Here is a 21,926-nt window from a genome sequence, read left to right on the forward strand (position 1 = left end):
TAAAAAACCTAACATAAGTCTTTTCAGAGAAACTCAGTAGAGCTCCTCAGAGTGCATCCAGTCGACCTGGGCACATTTCTAAAACTGAGGTCTGGAGGAGGGGCATAGAGGGAGGAGCCAGTTCACACCCAATGAAAAGTCTTTAGAGTGCCCATGTCTCCTGCGGATCCCGTCTATACCCCATGGTCTTGATGTCGTCCCCAGCATCCTCTAGGACGTATGAGAAAACTATTTAATGTATTTCACATTTATGAAATCTGTATTGTAAAACTGAATTCACAACATAAGAACAATTCAAAATGACATAAAGGTAACAAGTCAGTCTATAGATATATATTAGAATGTTTGAGAGGGATTCTCACATTCAAGGTGCTGCATTCTGTTTTCTACAGGGTTCTCAGGACAATGGTTACAAGTATCTTGATGCACAGCCAATGAATGAAATGGGAACATGGACACTGTTCTGAAAATGATCTCAGGACAACAGATGCTTTGGTGAATAAGGAGCATTCCAATACACACATGGGGGTATATTTACAAAGATTCGTGTTTTTGCTGTTTTGAAGGGTGTTTGAACTCGAATGGTATCGGGTGCATTTTACTGCAACTTTTTGAATCCTGATACGATCATTCACTAAGCTGCCGACTTTTCCCAATTCGTATTTTCCGATGTCGATGTGATTCGTAATGTTAGGCAGTGTTTTACGGGAGTGATGAGTAAAACACTGCCTGACAAAACACAAGTAATCCTGGCCAGATCTGTGAGATCCGTGTAGGGCTTCATTGTGTACCTTAAAAAGGTGTTTAAAGTCGTTAAAAATCAGAAAAAAATTGCGTGGGGTCCCCCCTCCTAAGCACAACCAGCCTCGGGCTCTTTGAGACGGTCCTGGTTGACAAAATATGGGGGAAAAAATGACAGGGGTTCCCCCATATTTCATCAACCAGCACCGGGCTCTGCGCCTGGTCCTGTTTCCAAAAATACGGGGGACAAAAAGCGTAGGGGTCCCCCGTATTTTTGAAACCAGCACCGGGCTCCACTAGCCAGGTACATAATGCCACAGCCTGGGGACACTTTTATACTGGTCCCTGCGGCCCTGGCATTACATACCCAACTAGTCACCCCTGGCCGGGGTACCCTGGAGGAGTGGGAACCCCTTCCAGCCACCCAAGGGCCAGGGGTGAAGCCCGAGGCTGTCCCCCCATCCAAGGGCGGCGGATGGGGGGCTGATATTGTTTTTAGTAGCAGTACTACAAGTCCCAGCAAGCCTCTCCCGCAAGCTGGTACTTGGAGAACCACAAGTACCAGCATGCGGTGGAAAACCTGGCCCGCTGGTACCTGTAGTACTACTACTAAAAAAATACCCCCAAAAAAACAGGACACACACACCGTGAAAGTATAAGTTTATTACATACATGTAAAAATGTGAATATTGTTTTTAGTAGCAGTACTACAAGTCCCAGCAAGCCTCCCCCGCAAGCTGGTACTTGGAGAACCACAAGTACCAGCATGCGGTGGAAAACCTGGCCCGCTGGTACCTGAAAGAGCCCGAGGATGGTTATGCTTAGGAGGGGGGACCCCACGCAATTTTTTTTTTCTGTTTTTACACTAAACAGACCCTTTCCCATAGATAACCATGCACAGATCTCACTGATCCGTGCATGGTTATCCAAACTCGACTGGAAAAAGCAGGTCTATTTTTTTGCTGCTTTTTTTAACGATTCGAAAAAAACAGACCCGCACTTGAGCACTCAGAGACTAACACCCAAATACGAATGAATAGTGAATGCCCGTATTGTATGAAATAACAGCCGCGTTTGACCGATGGTCTATTCATTCGTATTTCCGAACTTTGCCAATCAAACCATTACAAATAGACCAGACACTGCCGAGTTTTCTGCTTAGTGAATTCCCGGATTGGGACAAATCGGCAAAACTCGGATTTTTAGTAAATACTGGCCATGGTCCATATAACTGTCTCACTGCCCAAGAAAGCCGTGATCACCGACTTGTGTCTAGTGGATATTGTGGGTAAGTAGTGATGTGAAGGTAATAATTTCCTACATTGTTTTGTAATAAAATTGTATAACAAGAATAAAATCAAACCAGCAGTGTAGAAAATGAGATCATCCATATGATAGGCTGACATGGCTTTACCTTGAATGTATGCACCTCTGTTTAAGTGTTTGTAATGTACACATTTTTCCTACGGACTTTCTACAAAGCATTACTTGACCTGAGTGTGCTTCACGGGGAGAGAGTGGCGACATAAAACCTTCTATCAGATATGATGAGGATCACATGATCAGTGAATGATCACTACTGTATGTTGCAACTGTTTGTTACTTAGTCGCTATGTATCTTCTTCATCTTCACTGACCACCATGTCAATGTCCGCACTCCCAAGTTTCTCGTTCTTCTTAACATATTCCTGTTTAATCTTTTCCAGTTCAGCCAGTTCCGCTTTGAATTTTTCCATATGTGCAACACGGCGATTTCTTACAAGCTTCATTGGAAAAGGGTTCATCTCATTGAAGGCAATGTTCATCAATTTCCTGAGAAGAAAAGTAGTTTTATAGAAATAAGATACATTATCAATTTGAGTTGATATTTTACAAATAATTTGTTACATGCCAGATCTAAAAAGAAATAAGCATACCAAAGTTATAATAAAATAGATTCAAGTAAGTAATATTCACTTCAAATATTTTCACTACAACAGTTGTTTAAAATGTTTGACATATAACTGAAAAAAATTCCTCATGGGAGCCATGATTTTATTTTTTCACCAGTGGGACTTCTCTGATTCATTTCAACGGGCAATGTACATGTTGGAATTCAAAGGAATGGAATATTGAATCGAGTGGGAAAAACACCCTACTACTTGTATCTAGATCAGTGGTTCCCAAGACACCCCAATAGTCCAGGTTTTCAAGATATCCATTCTTAGGCACAGGTGAAATAATTAGTTCCTCAGTTTGATTATATCATCAGTGCCCAAACAGGGATTTCCCTAAAATTTGGACTGTTGGGGTGCCTTGAGGACCGTGTTTGAGAACCACTGGGTAAATTTACTAAGATGGGAGTTCTATTTAAGATGGGATGTTGGCCATAGCAACCATTCAGATTCCAGGTATTATCTTCTAGAAGGTGCTAGATAAATGAGAAGTAGAATCTGATTGGTTGCTATGGGCAACATCCCATCTTAAATAGAACTCCCATCTTAGTAAATTTACCCCCACTGGTCTAGACGCATTTGCAAACATCAGAAGACATCAAGCGCATACCAACCATAGGTATACCACAAGTGAGCTGCATAGTGTATATACAGATGGAGCCACGCTAATCGTGGCTCCGTCTGTGCCGCTGCGCGCCTGCCGCTGCGCGCCTGCCGAGGCGCGCCTATCGCAGCGTCTGGAATGGGAGTGTCTCTGTGCACTCCCGTAGCGTGGCTAGGCACCGGATCGCCTAGCCGTGCCGGGAGTGCACGTTTGTAATGGAGCCGCATTAGATGAGCACAGCTCAATCTGTATGTGATTTTTACTTAGATTTACTGGTGCTAACGCAATGCCAGTCGGTAATGGCCTAAGATAGGAACATGGTAATGGTTTTGAATAGTACTGGATAGATCCCAACTGAAACCAACAATGTGCTACAAACAAAAATGAAGTGGATGCTTCAAATTCACAATTAGAATTAGTGTTATGTTATGTTATAACGCAGTTGCATAATTTTTACTTATTAATGTACACATTTATCAATGCTATTTTGAGGGATATCCCCGGGGGATACACAAAAATAAAGCATCCCAATATGCTGCAGTCCATCGTTTTGCATTCACAAAAGCCTCCCCCCTCTATAAGGGCTGCTCAAATGGAATAGTGACACTATGAGGGGAGAATACTGTACAGTATGATGGGATCCATTTTGGAAATGTTGAGCTTTTGGTTATGTTGGGACACTGAGTTGAGGGTTGCAGAGAGGCAATTGGACACACAGAAAAATTGCCCCCATACATCAGCAATCAATTGGGACAATTTGGAAATTTGACAATGGTTGTGTAAGAAAATCTGCAATTTATGGGGTTCACAAATTGAAGATTCCAACCAAAAAGTGATTGGAATTGGTAAATCAGGGATTTTTCAACATGTTGATTTTCATAGATCAATTGGGACTGTAGATTGCTAGTGCATGGTAACAATTAGCAGATTTGCAGAACGTTTCTAGTAAAATGAAGAGTCTTTCAAGACTCCCAGATCTCTGAAAAATATCTTTAATGTATGATCACAGATTGGTGGGTTGGGGAATCTTTAAATTGGGGAAAAAAGATCACCGAATCTGTGCATTGTGTTTTTGTGAATAGTGATGTATGGGGATCAGGGCAAGATGTATTAATGATTGCATTTATTTGAGCTCATTAATTAACATCTTCACATACCTACCTACAGGATCTTCTGCCAGTATACATCTTCTTGCTGCAGGCACAGCACCGTGATGAATAGCTGTCTCAGCGATTACTTGACTTCCACATTCCTGACTTGTGGGTTGATATGTGCATGTGGGGCCATTGGCCTGCACATGCACAACGGCCTGCACATGCACAAAGGACCTGTGACAGTGTCCATGAATTTTTGTGAAAATTAGTCCATAGACTTCTATAGCCAACATGCATCTGATGTTGGCTAGCAGGCACAAGCTCTGAAAAGTTAAGCTTTCCGAAGCTTAATGCAGCCCTACAGAATCCTATCAGGCTGATAGACCGCAGTAGATATCGGAAATCTCTTTTGCAGACCTTTTTATTACATGTGAGAACAGGGGTGTTTTAACAGAGGAGGGCCCATGTGCAGACTCTGTGTGGGCCCCCTCCGCTTCACAATGCAGTAGACTCTGGCATTGTGCCAGTGTCTACTGTGCATGCACAGGTCTCCGGAAACATAGTATCCACCATGTTCCGTAGACGAAATCCCTACTGTGCATGCTTGGTGGCCATTTTGCCAGTGATTTTTTTTACCATGGCTGCAGCTCCTATTAAAACATTGCACATATTATAGAAACTCCAATGTATGGGGACCCATAAGTATTGCAGTAGAATTCTATGTTTTTGGAGGTTTTACCCAATTTTTCCTTTTTATACATACTGACCTAAAAGAAGAGAGGTATGTGTTTCACATGCATGGATGTTAAATCAGAGACCAAATTCATAAAGGTAAAAGGTGAACCAGGATAGTAATAGTGGCGGAACTAGCGTCTGTGCAGCTGATGCATTGCACCGGGGCTCGCCATGGTCCATCGCAATCAATAGGCCCACAGCCAGTGACATTTATAATGAATCAGACTGACAGGAAGTTGCTGGGTTTAAAATATAGCCATAGGCAGATTGGTAAGGAAAACCAGGCCAGGAAATTTATGGAAGCAGTCCTAATGGGGGTGCGGTCTGATGAGGGGGTGGGGTCTGTCGTGGGGGGGGGGGGTAGAATCCCTCCTCATAGGGCCTGATTGTACGAAGTTGCAGCCCTCCTTGTGTCTTATGCTGCAGTTGTGTCTGGACCAGGGGCGGATTGGGAACTAAAATAGGTGCTGTAAAATCACGCCAATAGGCCCCGAACCCACCACAGGAAATGTGCTGCGATTAATGGGTACTTTTGGAAGTGGTGGAGCTAAATTATACAATTTGCATAATTTAGCCCTACCTCCTCTATACTGGGCCCCAAATCCCAAGTATAATCTTATTATCCTGCCCACTTGACTAGGAAGTGGAAAGGATGCAGAAGATCTGCTCACTCTATTGGGGCTGCAGAGGACCACCCGAAAAATCTCTCCAGTAACTTCCAGTAGAGAAGGTCAGTATGGAGTAAATACTCAGGAGAAGTCAACAATTCATTCAAGTATTATTCAGCTCTGGGTCTAATTTAAGTAAGCAAATGTACAGCATATAATGTCTGATTATGATACTGACTTACCTGCCATCACAGATAGTCTTGGTGAAAAATGAAAGATACTGGTAGATATCCATTTCGTCGTTCAGTTTTAAGATCTCTTCTTCATTATATTTAAAGATTGCAAGGGCATAACGAAATATAACCTGTCAAAATAAGAAACTGATGTATTTACAAATCTTAAATCATAATAGTACATAGCTAAATAATATCTGGAAACAAGTGTTAGTAAACACTGAAGCTTGATCTCCACAAATGTCTGTAAAACATCTCCAATATCATACAGTGTGACAATATGGGGCTTATTCTAAGTCACAGACAATGCTGATATTTGCATGTATGGCTGATGTTTTTTAACTGCGCATCTGTCGAAGTTGCTAAAATGTCTCATCGTGCATGTGTCCCGCTGTGTGTACGCACAAAGGACCATTAGCAATTGACACGCACTGTCTCAGAAATGTATTGAGCATTCCCGGGCCGTGACTGGGAGGTGGTTATTCAGATGCAATTGATCTCAGGCGCTTAATTGCTAAAGGAGAATCTGCACCTAGCATGTGGCTGATGCAAGTTTCAATGGTGGGACCGACGGTTGCATACCAAGCAGGATGCACAAAGTGGGCGTCCCAGTCCTTGCACATTCAGAGGCCTTGTACACCAGGGGAAGGGCTGTTACTAACATTAGCATAAAGTCACAGACGCAACTACTGTAAAAGATGTTTAATCGGTCTTAACAGTGTGCAACTATGAATCAGACCCCATGTGTCTGTACAACAGCCTTGTACAGCAGCTAAACCTAATTTGAGATCGCTTTCATAGGGGTATAGGTAATAGGGTCCAAGTTTGCTTTAGGTGTGGGATGTCGGCCAAGAATATTTTTAAAGGGGCAATCCTTTACAAGACAAAACTTATCTGGTTTTGTCTTGTAAATGATTGTCGCTTTAAAAATACGGACACTGCCGGCCAACATAATTCACATCTGACTAGATTGCGTAGATTTTAAGCAGCGATCACTCCGTGTGTACCACTCAGAGCAATAGCGATGCGCGGCACCGTACATCGCTATCGCTGGTGCTAGATTGGCCTGCATGCAGGCTCAATCTAGCAGGTCGCTCATTTCACCTGCTGGCTGAAATGAGTGGCCCCCCATCTACCCCCCGCATGCTCAGCACACATCGCGCTGTGCTGAGAGGGGGGAGAGGTGTGTGCTGACCAGTTCGCTCAGCACACACCTCTCCCCAAATTGGCCCGTGAATACGGCCCTTAAGACCCTATTACATTTACCCCATTGTCTCAGTCTACCTGCTATAAACAATTTTACCAGATGATTAGTGATAACAAAGTTAGCAGTTCTTTTGCATTTTTATCGCAAAGGAATGAATAGAAAATGGCAGATTAAGCATAGCGAAGGATGGCGAGGGCATGGTCACTCTTAGAGGACCTCTCTTTTGCCTTTTTATCCAAATCAACAAATAAATGACAAACAGAAGCTACATGAAATGCCGGCAGCAGAATTAAGTGATGCAAATAAGACACAGATTTTAAGAAAAAGTCTCTTGCGAGACGCATGGCGCAGCTAAGTTACAAAGACCATGGTGCCCCAAACAGGGCTATTTGGTGTGATTTGGGGACAGATGTATGTGTTCACATCTGTACATAAGCTCTTAAATATTTGCTCATTTTGGGAAGACCGCATATGCTGTCATGTCATGCTTGCATGTGCATGTCCAGCACATACCCACACAGAATAATAAGGTTGATGATATCATTCATTACAGATCACAAGAACAATTATTTAATTTTTCTTTGTTGTGGGAAACTGTATGTACTGTACTTGGTGGACAAAGAAGAGTGTCCAAATTTGTTCAAGCTCCTTGTTGACTCTTATTGCTAAATTTACCAAACTGAGATATTAAAACCGCAATAATTTCAAATGCATAACCAGGTGTGTTTTTAATATATATATTATTGCAGTTTAACATTTCAGATTCAAAATCAAATAAAATCTTGCAAAAGCCTTCTCTCAGTAATACTAGCCCTTAGTTTCATTAGAAATAATTATTTAAAAAAAAAGCCACAGTATCCTGAAATTTTTAATTCTCCTAGCGGAGCTGCCAACATGACATGCTGCGGCAGTGCCATAACAGGGCTTCCCTGAACCCTGTACTGGCCATGCCTCTGACCATGACATCTGGCTGGTGACATCACGAAGGGGGCAGGGTAGCAGCGCCAGTAAGTGCAGCCCAGCCCAGCAGAGCCCAGAGTCTCCTTAGGATGCTCTTGGGAGGGCTGTACAGACTGAGGGTGCCTGCCTGGAGCATCTATCTAACAGAAATCCACATTAATGGCAGTGTGCAGGCTATAATTGAATAGCCCCAGTAGATCAATCAGCCTGCAATAAACAACCGCATCTAATTAAATCCATCCCATAGTGGCTCTAACAATAAGCAAGAAGAATGGACTATATGGGCGATATCAAATGTTTTGTGCCCTCGATCTCCAGTCTAAAGTGACGGGAGATTGCGGAATCACAAAAAGTGCCGTTTGGGTGCCCAACCGGGTAATTTTTCGCCATTTCAGCTTGCCACCCCCGAGCTGAATTTCAGACACCAGCAGCCATCATGCCCGAATGGAGCTACAATTGACTAGCTCCATTTGGGCATCATCTGGTGGCTGCCAGTGAACAAACAATTGAATTCCGCCCATTGACTGATTAGTATGCTAAAAAAAGACAGCTTAACAATAAAACGTACTACTGCCATATTACTCTAGAGTCAAAACCACTGAGAATGAATGAGTATGGTGCTGCTGGAGGACCTATGGAGATTTCATAGTGTACAGTATATTTTTTTTTTTTTATACACACTTTGAATAGCATTTAGTGATGAAATAGGAGTCAATAATGATTTGTGAGAAACTATCAAAAATTAATTATCAGATGGTACTTGACGATGTATGGTGGAATACTGCAACAATATTTTACTGTCAGCAACTCATGTCCAGTTTCCTTGTTCATTAAATTAGTATGAATGTGTATGTACTCATTCATTCATTCACCCCACACCCTAAAAATGCTAAATAAATAGTTAAAATTGTATAAAACAAATAAAATTCCAGTACAGGTTGAGTATCCCTTATCCAAAACGCTTGGGACCAGAGGTATTTTGGATATGGGATTTTTCCGTATTTTGGAATAATTGCATACCATAATGAGATATCATGGTGATGGGACCTAAGTCTAAGAACAGAATGCATTTATGTTTCATATACACCTTATACACACAGCCTGAAGGTCATTTTAGCCAATATTTTTTATAACTTTGTGCATTAAACAAAGTGTGTGTAGATTAACACAATTCATTTATGTTTCATATACACCTTATACACACAGCCTGAAGGTCATTTTAGCAAATATTTTTTATAACTTTGTGCATTAAACAAAGTGTGTGTACATTAACACAATTCATTTATGTTTCATATACACCTTATACACAAAGCCTGAAGGTCATTTAATACAATATTTTTAATAACTTTGTGTATTAAACAAAGTTTGTGTACATTGAGCCATCAAAAAACAAAGGTTTCACTATTTCACTCTCACTCAAAAAAGTCCGTATTTCGGAATATTTGGATAAGGGATACTCAACCTGTATCTGTTTTCTGAACTGCAGCATACTGTACATTAAATATTCCTTACATGGTTCTGCTCAGATCTCACTTATAAAACATTGACTCTTGATGAATTTGATTCTTACCTTTGTCCCTTCATACAGGAAGGCATCCCAGACTCTCAGGAGAATTTCACTTACTAAACTATCAACAAACACCACAAGGAACCAGTTGAAAGTGATATGAGACAGGTCGATTTTGTATTGTTGAAAGTGTGTAGTCAAACGAGGTAGTTTTTCTGACAGGAAATCTTTGAACACTCTTTGATCTACCTAGAAATATAATATAGGTTCATGACATTATATTTCATAATATTAGCCTTCCTTATATAAGGCTGGGTACACATCAGGACTTATTCAAGCAGGTCAGAGGACCAATGGTACGATATATCTCGTGCGCAATCCAGTGTACAGTCACGCAATATACAGCTACCAGCCACATTCACCTGTATGTCATCGTCAGCACACCAGATGAGATGACCCCACTGATGACAGCAATCACATGTACACACAGAGCCTAATGGACGATTTATTGTTCCGATCAACGCCGGATAGATATATTGTCCAATATATCGCCTGATGTGTACTCAGCCTTAATCATTAATATCTTGCTTTCATTAATTGTTATTATAGTATTTGTGTTCACAAGTTTCAGTAACAGCATAAAAATATAACTGTCTCCATCGAAAAATCATTGGTCAGAAGAAAATAGATGAAAAGAAGTTTGGCACAATGAAGGTAAAGTATGGGTCTGGGACTAAGGCCAGATAGAACAGAGAGAGAATTAGGTCATGTTAGATAATTCACTGTGGGCCACTGGGTATGGCTCTGTTGTGATTTTGTCTGTCTTGACAAAGGCTCAGATGGAGCCGAAACGTCGACACAATTCTGTTATGCTGCACACCTGTGAGGTACAATAAATGTTTCGTATATTGGAAGTGGTGAGTGCCTGTGCTATTATTGCTGGTTTTATACACACACACACACACACACACACACACACACTTATAGACCACTTCAAGAAATTGGATTTGGACACAAATCCTCTATATATCACATTCATGCACTTAACTTGAGAGCTTGTTGTTATTCAGTTACAATACCCTTTATTAAATAACACATTTCAATATACTGCCATACCAAGGATTCAAACCTATAACCTGTTTAATTCTAATCAAACACCCTACTCATTGAGCTGTTTGATCCTGCATAAAACCTATGAACACTACACAAAGCTACTGGTACTTTGTAAAAAAAACTAATCAGCATCGCAACTGAGCAGATCTATGCAGTGTGCAGCCACACATCCAATCCCTTGCAGCCACACACTACATAGATCTGCTCAGCCGGAATTCTGATAATTTTTTCACAAAGTACAAGGTAAGCTTCAAATAGTTTGAGTTCTCTAGATTAGAATTATCTACCTTTCTATGCAACGGCAGATAACTCAATAAATAGTCTGCCTGCAATGCCACAGACAATGGGTTCGAATCCCGGGTATGTCAGTATCTTGAAATGAAATAAAGGTATTAGTGACAGAAGGGTTCAGGGTATAAGACAGCAGCGGTCAGGAGATGCTGGGCTTCAAAAAGGGGGGAAGCTGCAAGTGAAAGTAATGAACACATATAATTGACAAGTGCCGCCAACAGCGATCGCTACCCTGCAGCGCTATGTGCGGTGCCCCCTCCGGGCACACCTAGTTACGGCCCAGGTACATAGCAGAGATATTTTAGCAGTGCTGTTATTATTAATGCATAGGCCCCTAAGTCTGTCAACAAGAGCAAAAGAGAGAGAGGAGGGCATAGGAGAAAAACATTATTTGTAAAGTGTGGCATAATAAATTGGCACTATATAAATAAAGGTGACTAACAAGCCTCCCAACATTCCGTCTTGCTGTACCGGGACCCTTTGCGCAAGCCTTAAAATAGTACACAGCCTTGTGAGGTGAGGGTGGAGCCTCATATAAGGGGCATGGCCTCATGGCAATCCCCATTTGCATCACTGTCCCTACACTCTCCTGTGAATAGATGCCGTACGATGTGCATGGCATCTATTCATAAGGCATATATTCATACAGCGCTCAAACACAATTTCTCCCCACCATGGGACACTGCAGCCCCGGAGGGTGTAACTATAGTGGGGACAAGGGGTGCCCAGAATCTTAGGGGGGCCAGGACACAAGTTATAAGTTTGCATACCATTTCCCAGATTTGTCTAGTAAGCAATTGGGTCTGATTCATTGCCCAGCCTGAATTGTGTGACATTACATTTTCAGTGAGATGTGTGTGTAGTGGATGTTATAATAGTAAGGGGGCACTGTAATGTGGCATAATTTGAACTGGAGGCCACTGTAATGTGTTATAATCTGATCTGCTCATTGTGATGTGGAGGGCACTATAAGATTACATAAAAAGAACTGGGGCACTTTAATGTGGTAAAATATGAAATGGAGACACTATAGTGTGGCATAACATGAACTGCAACACTGTAACGTGGCATAATTTGAACTGGAGGACACTGTGGGCGGTATTCAATTATTTTCACCCCCTTCCTCACCCGTTCTGTTTCTGCCGACTAGCGTGGTATAATCACTTCAGGTAGCGAGGGCGCCCATTCCTTTATGCAGCTAAACCTGATTACGGGTGTGATAACGGGGATAACTTTGGAAAGGAGATAGGCCGTTATATATCATTTGAATACCGCCCTGTATGTCATATTGTGAATTGGGGGTATTGTGTGGCATAATGTGTACTGGAAGCCCTACCATGTGACATCATGTAAACTAGGGCACTACTATAGGGCATAACATTAACTAAGGCATTAATATGGTTCAGAAAATTAACTAGAGCACTATTATGGGCATACAATTAATAACTACTGTGGAAAGATGTCTCTCAAGAATCATTGGGACAGTGTTCCCTTCAATATGTTGCTATGTGGCCCACAAAATTCTGGTTATGTCCCTGTATGTGCCAGTGGGTCTTTATTGCCTGAAATAAACCAGTCTCAAGCAATTGTTAGAGTGATTAAATAGATATGCAAGTTTAGGTGAATAGAGAGGATTCTGCCTAGCCCCGATAGATCACACTCAATACACTTTAGTTTTCGTTATAAAAGCTAAATGTACATTTGAATGAAGAAGAAGAAGCATGCTTGCTTCTCTACCAGAATGTTCAGGAAACGTAACAAGTAACAGGTAGCTCTCCTGGCCTCCGGAAAGAGTAGATCAGCTTCCTGGGTGCTGCCCACTTCCTTACTGAAGTGACAGTCCAGGGGCATGATAATGCAATTTGCGGAGAATAGCGGTGCATGCAACATCATATGCCTGCAAATTGCGGCATTCTACGACGAATGGTGGTTCTGCAATAGTGCAATACCTTGCACTTCCACATCAGAGTCATCAGCAGAGAACAAATTAAAAATAGTAAGTATTAATTTAATAGATGATTCTGCTTTATTCAATTAATTATGTATTCTGGTGATAACTTTAATGGTTCTGGTTTGGAGCTATTTAACGTCAGGCCAGAAATCATGAATTACTATATAATGTTGTGTAAACTTGGAAGGAAATAGTTATTGATACCTTGAATTGATTTCTGTGCACTACATAATCTCCCCAAAACTCAAGTCTTTGCATGGGCATTATCTAATCTCATCCTATATAATAAAAGGCTAACGCTATTCCTCACCTCTGTGGGGTGGGAATTCAAGTGTTTTGCGTGCCAGCGGCCACTAGATGGCACCCAACGGAGCAATTCAAGTCTTGCTTTGTTTGGCCGTACACAGCCACCAGTGCTGACATTACTGTTATGTTGTTCTGTCATAGTTACATGTTTTTATCTGTTTACAGATGGCTGTATTTGCTGATGTATTTATTTTTGAGTTTAACAAGTGCTCCCCTATTGCACTGTTCGAGGAGAAAATAGCAACAGTCCTAACATAAAGATTGTGTGTAGACCAAGGGGTACAGAGTGCAGGTTTTTATCAGTGGAGCTGTTGCCAACAGCCACCAATCAGATTCTACTTATCACTTATCTAGCGCCTTCTAGAAGATAATAGCTAGAATCTGATTGGTTGCTATAGGCCACATCTCCACTTCTAAAAACCCATTCTTTAGTAAATATATACTCAAGTATCTGAAGATAACACAAATCAATGGGATCCTGTGGTTCTGCAAGTGTGGGACTGTGTTTCCCGATATATCAATATCCAGTGTCCATCCCCACTACATAATTAAATCTTGAAGAGAGGATCTATCCATCGTCAAAAGGGGAAAAAAAGAAACAGAATACCTTACCTGTGATCCTGATAAACTATTGCTGTAGTATTCTGCCGGCATTATGTTCTCAACAATGTCAACCAGACAATAAAATGCACTCTCCTCATCTTCCAGGACTAAAAGTGCCAATGCTGCTATCCTATGACAAAAATAAATGGCACATTATAATTAGAGTAAGTTATTATGGGGTCTATGTGTCATTGGTGATGCAGATACTTCATTTCTCAGCAATATATAATGCAGTTGCACTCATATTCATAAATTCAGGGCACCCTGGGGAAAACTGCACTTCTATGTGGATGTTTTCCCCCCTCACTGGCTGCCTATCGCTGGACTCCAATAAAATGTGCATGTGCAGTATAGACATTTGATCTGGAATAGATCCACTAATCCTCTCTGTCTTCTTTGGTCCCCCATTGCTGAATATAAGTAATACCATCTCCACATGGCATTAAAGAGTGATGAAAAATAAAGTGGCAAAAAGCTGGGAGAATATAGAGACCGCAGGAGAAATCAATGCTTGTTATATAGGATAAAAGGTGATAAAGCCTTCTTCAAACACAGCTGGAGAAAGCGGTCTATTTATCAAACAGTGAACTTTTCATTTTTGTGGATGTATTGGCCCTCATTCCGAGTTGTTCGCTCGCAAGCTGCTTTTAGCAGCTTTGCACACGCTAAGCCGCCGCCTACTGGGAGTGAATCTTAGCTTATCAAAATTGCGAACGAAAGATTAGCAGAATTGCGAATAGACACCTCTTAGCAGTTTCTGAGTAGCTCCACACTTACTCGGCATCTGCGATCAGTTCAGTGCTTGTCGTTCCTGGTTTGACGTCACAAACACACCCAGCGTTCGCCCAGACACTCCTCCGTTTCTCCAGCCACTCCCGCGTTTTTCCCAGAAACGGTAGCGTTTTTTCGCACACTCCCATAAAACGGCCTGTTTCCGCCCATAAACACCCACTTCCTGTCAATCACATTACGATCACCAGAACGAAGAAAAAACCTTGTAATGCCGTGAGTAAAAAACCTAACTGTATAGAAAATTTACTTGGCGCAGTCGCACTGCGGACATTGCGCATGCGCATTAGCGACTAATCGCTCCATTGCGAGAAAAAAATAACGAGCGAACAACTCGGAATGACCCCCATTGTCCAGTAATTTAAAGACACAAAAGGTAATTTACTAAATAAAAAATGCTTGCTGGCAATGTACTTTAATTTATGCAAATGTGTCTGTCTGCCCCATACAGAACAATTTTGGGAATCCATCAGGAAAAGCTACAGCACATCACAACAACATACTCACCTCTGGTGGTACAGCTATAATTAGTGAAGGGTGTAGACTGCACACAGGTCCCTGGGTCCAGGGTGCCCACACTGCACACATTTCTTCAATATTTCTCCCTCTTGAGTCCTGCATCGGCAGCACTGCACAGTCACCAGGAAAATGGTGCGGCGGTCATTACTTGGCGTTTTACGCAGTTGAAAAATGGCCTCTGGGCCATTTCTCAGAGACCTGCACATGCATAGTAGACTGGCACAGCACCAGAGTCTACTAGTACTCACTAATGCGCTGCCAGCCAGAGAAGAGGGGGACCATGCCACGTGCCCTCGCCTCTCTTAATACGCCCCTGCTTCTATCATTTAGGAATCACCCATTTCATTAATTTTATCTTTGAATACTGGATGAAGCCTTATTGATGTCTTACATCAAGGCTTCTCAAACTATTTTGCTCTGGGACCCTGTCTCACAATAAAAATGATTAAAAGTCCCCAGCATATTACTACAGAATGGCTGCCACACATGCATGGTCAGCTGGCCAGGCATACTCAATAGCACCGCGGAGGTATAAAACAAAAGTGAAGTGACAGCTAATGTCATTTCTTACACACTGCAGGGATGAGCTCCTTTTGGAGCATGTGGTTTTTAATACAGTCATGTGAATGTTACATTAAAAACCCCTGTGTAGGCTTGGGGGTGACAGGGAGAGGTAGGGGACGACTAGGGAGACAGTGGTTGGCGGTTAGAGCCAGCGGGGACTAAGGAGTGAGTGGGTGATGGGGAAGGGGGGTGGGGCACTGAGTGATATTGAGAGGCAGTGGGTATTTAATGTGTATCTTCCCTCCACATCACATACTGTGTGCTTCTCTGTTCCCCCTGCACACCACATCCCATACCGTATGGGCTCAGTGCTTCCCTCCTTCCCCTCATGCTCCTCTGCTGTTTCTTCCCCCTCCTGCACATCGATCATCCCATATTTTGTGCTTGCGACCCACAGTTTGAGAGCCTCTGTCTTAGGTTGAGGGGCTCAGTGGAAAAGAAGCACATGCCACTTCTACATGGATTTTGCTACCATCAAGTAGGTTCTGCAATCTAGCATCTACTCCACTAACCTCTAACATAGTGGCATGTGCCTATTTCTCACCAGCAGCAAAATACAAATAACTGGTATCATATTTAATTATATTTTTAATTACATTTTAAAAAAAAAAAGCAATTTACTGGCATGTGCCTCTTTTCCACTGAGCCCCTCAATTAATAATGAAAGTTGTGAGACAAGATTTTATCACACTTAAGTGTATCAAAACATTTTAATGTTATATATTTGAAAATGGAACAAATATGCTAGTAGAAATGTACCAGGACTTGTGCTTTTCATACAAAACGTGCTTTAAATGTGGGTGTATGTCTAATTTCTGTCACCTACAAGGATGTGGAAAAACAGGTGTTTTTTGGAGAAAAATGGTTGTGCTCAGTTGGCTGCAAACCAAAGGTGGTCAGTGTAGCACACTCATTCTACCCCTTGAGTCTCAGTGAAATAAACTTTATTATTGCCTGAGCGTATAAAGTGCACATTTAGATCCTCACACAATTGACCCACCTTTTCCTGTCAGAGATGGATGAAAACAGAATATGGACTGCACATGGAATATGGACTGCACATTCAAATATTACCTTTACTAAATTTAATTGACCTTTCCTTTTTCCAATGTGTTTTTTTTACCTGTTCAATCCCTGACAATATCCAATAGTGGGGTTTTGCCATGAGTAAGCTAGAAGCACCCTCCTGAGCTTCTGAGTGAACTCTGAGGTAGGGCAGGTAAAGTGCTTATTATTAGTTAGAGTGCGATGTATATCAAGTTCAATTTGTTGAGTGGCGGGGTGCTGGGAGCTCTCACACTTCCTCAGAAGATCAGTATAGTGGTTAGCAATGATGTGGATCCGTTGACTAGTGAGCCATTTCCACACATGCCTGCGGTGTTCTGTTGGGATACCAAGTCTCACCAGGTTCTTCAGCTCTACTGAGTGTGCCAACTCCTTAATACTATTCCATTTCATTCGTAAAGGTTTGTCCACAACCTCATGTGTAAGGAGCTTGTTGGATCGAATTTCTAATGCCTGGATTTTGGCTAAAAGTTTCAAGTGTTCAACCTCATACTCAGGTATTATTGTGAATCCATAATCATCATATTCACTGAAAAATACATAGAACATTTTAATGTTATTTTCATAGAGAAAAAAAAAAACAGAACAAAAGTATAGTATTTTAAACTTTCAAACTGAGAATAAAATGGCTGCTACTAAAAAAAGGAACTTTGTATTCTGAACTATAAAAGTTCAGAAAACTAGGCATAAAAAGTAGAAAATACTTGCTAATGCTCAATGATAACGCCTGCTCAGAACCTGCATTTAGTTTATGTGGGCACAAAATATATGTCTGCAAAACAGTCAAACTCTAAATATGTGTTTTAAATATGCACAGTGTGACAATTTTTTATATATTTCTCGCCATATGTATTAAAAAATGGTCCACAGCTAATATCAGAGATATTCGTTGCACAGCAGGTCCCATAGAGACCTATGGGGTTGCGGTGTGACCGTATGTAGCAAGCTCCGGAAAAGGAAGGTATCGCCTTCTATAGATGTTGTTATCTATAGAAGAATATGGGCTTTTTTACGCTGAATTCCCTGGAGAGGGATCCGAGTGCCGTGCATGCACAACAGGATTCTCAGGTCATGAACCCATAATTGAACCCATAAATCTTTACATCGCAAAGGGCAGCTCTTATCGGAAGATCGCAGATGCTGGTATGTGAGCAAAAAAGGGCGGGATGAATCAGTTTTCATTTGAAAACTGATACATCCCGCCCTTAAACAGCAATTGGAAAATTCTCCTAATAATCAAAATGTAAATGCCAACTAAGTAATGCAAATGGTCAATCATGGTTTAAATTATTAGTGTTGGGGCAATATCAGGTATAATAATAAGCAACAGTTACATAGTGTTACTGATGGTGTGCAGTCACTTTGTTGACATTACTGATGATGTGCAGTCACATTTGTTGACAGTAAGTCGATATGTTCTGAATGTTGACATTTGAAATGTTGACATGTGTAGAATGTTGACATTGAACATGTTGAAACTGACATAATTTTGACATTGTCGACACCTGATTTTAGGATTAGGGTTAGATTATGGTTAGGTTGTGGCTGGGGTTAGAAGAAAAGTCTCTGGGAATTCCCACTTTCGACATTTGACATGTCGACACTCTAAATATAGACATTCAAAACATGTCAATATTATGCTGTTGACTTTCTGAATGTCAGACTCCAGAATGTCAGCAAAAAATACCACACCCCTACTCATAGTAATCATTGCACCGACCTTCCAGTACCTGCAAGAGATATATGTCACGTATAAGGGGTATCTATTTATTTATGTAACAGTTTCTTATACAGTGCAGCATATTACGTTGCGCTTTACGATTAGAACAACAGTAATAGAATAAAACTAGGTAAAAACTGACAGACATAGAGGTAAGAAGGCCCTGCTTGCAAGCTTACAATCTAAAGGTATATCACAATTACCAGAAAACATCCTTACTGTACTCTCTGTGCTTGCTTAGCTACTCCTTCCCATTCCGCATCTCCAGCTTCAAGTGAATGCAAGTCTATGATATGTAAAATAAGAATTTACTCACCGGTAATTCTATTTCTCGTAGTCCGTAGTGGATGCTGGGGACTCCGTAAGGACCATGGGGAATAGCGGGCTCCGCAGGAGACTGGGCACTCTAAAGACATATTCAGTACTATCTGGTGTGCACTGGCTCCTCCCTCTATGCCCCTCCTCCAGACCTCAGTTAAGGAAACTGTGCCCGGAAGAGCTGACATTACAAGGAAAGGATTTTGGAATCCAGGGTAAGACTCATACCAGCCACACCAATCACACCGTATAACTTGTGATAAACTTACCCAGTTAACAGTATGAACAAACAACAGAGCATCAACCAATGGATGCCAACATAACATAACCCTTTATCAAGCAATAACTATATACACGTATTGCAGAAAGTCCGCACTAGGGACGGACGCCCAGCATCCACTACGGACTACGAGAAATAGAATTACCGGTGAGTAAATTCTTATTTTCTCTAACGTCCTAGTGGATGCTGGGGACTCCGTAAGGACCATGGGGATTATACCAAAGCTCCCAAACGGGCGGGAGAGTGCGGATGACTCTGCAGCACCGAATGGGCAAACACCAGGTCCTCCTCAGCCAGGGTATCAAACTTGTAGAACTTTGCAAATGTGTTTGAACCCGACCAAGTAGCAGCTCGGCAAAGCTGTAATGCCGAGACCCCTCGGGCAGCCGCCCAAGAAGAGCCCACCTTCCTTGTGGAATGGGCTTTTACTGATTTTGGATGCGGCAATCCAGCCGCAGAATGAGCCCGCTGAATCGTGTTACAGATCCAGCGAGCAATGGTTTGCTTTGAAGCAGGAGCACCCAGCTTGTTGGATGCATACAGAATAAACAGCGAGTCCGTTTTCCTGACTTCAGCTGTCCTGGCAACATAGATCTTCAAAGCCCTGACTACATCAAGCAACTTGGAATCCTCCAAGTCACGAGTAGCCGCAGGCACCACAATAGGTTGGTTCAGATGAAAAGCTGACACCACCTTTGGCAGAAACTGCGGACGAGTTCGCAATTCTGCTCTGTCCATATGGAAAACCAGATAGGGGCTTTTACATGACAAAGCCGCGAATTCTGACACACGCCTAGCCGAGGCTAGGGCCAACAGCATGACCACTTTCCACGTGAGATACTTTAGTTCCACCGTCTTAAGTGGCTCAAACCAGTGGGATTTCAGGAGACTCAACACCACGTTAAGATCCCAAGGTGCCACTGGTGGCACAAAAGGAGGCTGAATATGCAGCACTCCCTTAACAAACGTCTGAACCTCAGGCAGTGAAGCCAGTTTTTTTGAAAGAAAATGGATAGGGCCGAAATCTGGACCTTTATGGACCCTAATTTCAGGCCCAAAGTCACACCCGACTGTAGGAAGTGCAGGAATCGACCCAGTTGGAATTCCTCTGTAGGGGCCTTCCTGGCCTCACACCAAGCAACATATTTTCGCCATATACGGTAAGAATGTTTTGCTGTCACGTCCTTCCTAGCCTTTATCAGCGTAGGAATGACTGCTTCCGGAATGCCCTTTTCTGCTAGGATCCGGTGTTCAATCGCCATGCCGTCAAACGCAGCCACAGTAAGGCTTGGAACAGACAGGGCCCTTGTTGTAACAGGTCCTGTCTGAGAGGCAGAGGCCACGGGTCCTCTGTGAGCATTTCTTGCAATTCCGGGTACCAAGTCCTTCTTGGCCAATCCGGGACAATGAGTATTGTTCTCACTCCTCTTTTTCTTACAATTCTCAGCACCTTTGGTATGAGAGGAAGAGGAGGAAACACATAGACCGACTGGAACACCCACGGTGTTACTAGTGCGTCCACAGCTATCGCCTGAGGGTCCCTTGACCTGGCGCAATATCTTTTTAGCTTTTTGTTGAGACGGGACGCCATCATGTCTACCTGTGGCAGTTCCCATCGATTTGCAATCTGCGTGAAGACTTCCTGATGAAGTCCCCACTCTCCCGGGTGGAGGTCGTGTCTGCTGAGGAAGTCTGCTTCCCAGTTGTCCACTCCCGGAATGAACACTGCTGACAGTGCCAGCACGTGATTCTCCGCCCACTGAAGAATCCTGGTGGCTTCTGCCATTGCCACCCTGCTTCTTGTGCCGCCCTGGCGGTTCACATGGGCCACTGCCGTGATGTTGTCTGACTGAATCAGCACTGGTTGGTTTCGAAGCAGAGGCTCCGCTTGACTCAGGGCGTTGTATATGGCCCTTAGCTCCAGGATATTGATGTGCAGACAAGTATTCTGACTTGACCACAACCCTTGGAAGTTTCTTCCTTGAGTGACTGCCCCCCACCCTCGGAGGCTTACATCCGTGGTCACCAGGACCCAGTCCTGTATGCCGAATCTGCGGCCCTCGAGGAGGTGAGCACCTTGTAGCCACCACAGAAGAGACACCCTGGCCCTGGGGGACAGGGTGATCATCCGATGCATCTGAAGATGCGATCCGGACCACTTGTCCAGCAGATCCCACTGAAAGATCCTCGCATGGAACCTGCCGAAGGGAATGGCTTCGTAAGACGCCACCATCTTTCCCAGGACTCGTGTGCAGTGATGCACCGACACCTGTTTTGGCTTCAGGAGGTCCCTGACCAGAGTCACGAGCTCCTGAGCTTTCTCCTTCGGGAGAAACACCTTCTTCTGGTCTGTGTCCAGAATCATGCCCAGGAAGGGCAGACGCGTCGCAGGAATCAGCTGCGACTTTGGAATGTTCAGAATCCAGCCGTGCTGACGCAACACTTCCTGAGAGTGTGTTACACTGATCAGCAACTGCTCCCTGGACCTCGCCTTTATGAGGAGATCGTTCAAGTATGGGATAATTGTAACCCCTTGCTTCCGAAGGAGCACCATCATCTCCGCCATCACTTTGGTAAAAACTCTCGGTGCCGAGGACAGGCCGAACGGCAACGTCTGGAATTGGTAATGGCAGTCCCGTACCACAAACCTGAGGTACTCCTGATGAGGCGGATAAATGGGGACATGCAAGTAAGCATCCTTGATATCCAGCGACACCATAAAATCCCCTTCCTCCAGGCTTGCAATGACCGCTCTGAGCGATTCCATTTTGAACTTGAATTTCT

The 21,926-nt window shown here is 42.8% G+C and overlaps 1 protein-coding gene across 1 annotated transcript in view; it reads right to left on the reverse strand.

Annotated features, from left to right (window-relative positions):
* Positions 1–202: 202 nt before the first annotated feature.
* Positions 203–21,926, reverse strand: part of TBC1D2 (TBC1 domain family member 2) — a 139,434-nt gene continuing 117,710 nt past the window's right edge. Inside the window, exons 10-14 of the mRNA XM_063920049.1 lie at positions 16,883–17,353; positions 13,897–14,017; positions 9,687–9,872; positions 5,959–6,080; positions 203–2,553 (exon numbers count right to left, since the gene is read on the reverse strand). Coding sequence (XP_063776119.1) covers positions 2,352–2,553; positions 5,959–6,080; positions 9,687–9,872; positions 13,897–14,017; positions 16,883–17,353 — 1,102 coding nt within the window. The 3' untranslated portion in view covers positions 203–2,351. The remainder of the gene's footprint in view (positions 2,554–5,958; positions 6,081–9,686; positions 9,873–13,896; positions 14,018–16,882; positions 17,354–21,926) is intronic.

The sequence above is a fragment of the Pseudophryne corroboree genome, chromosome 1 (genome assembly GCF_028390025.1).
Source record: "Pseudophryne corroboree isolate aPseCor3 chromosome 1, aPseCor3.hap2, whole genome shotgun sequence".
NCBI classification, from domain to species: domain Eukaryota; kingdom Metazoa; phylum Chordata; class Amphibia; order Anura; family Myobatrachidae; genus Pseudophryne; species Pseudophryne corroboree.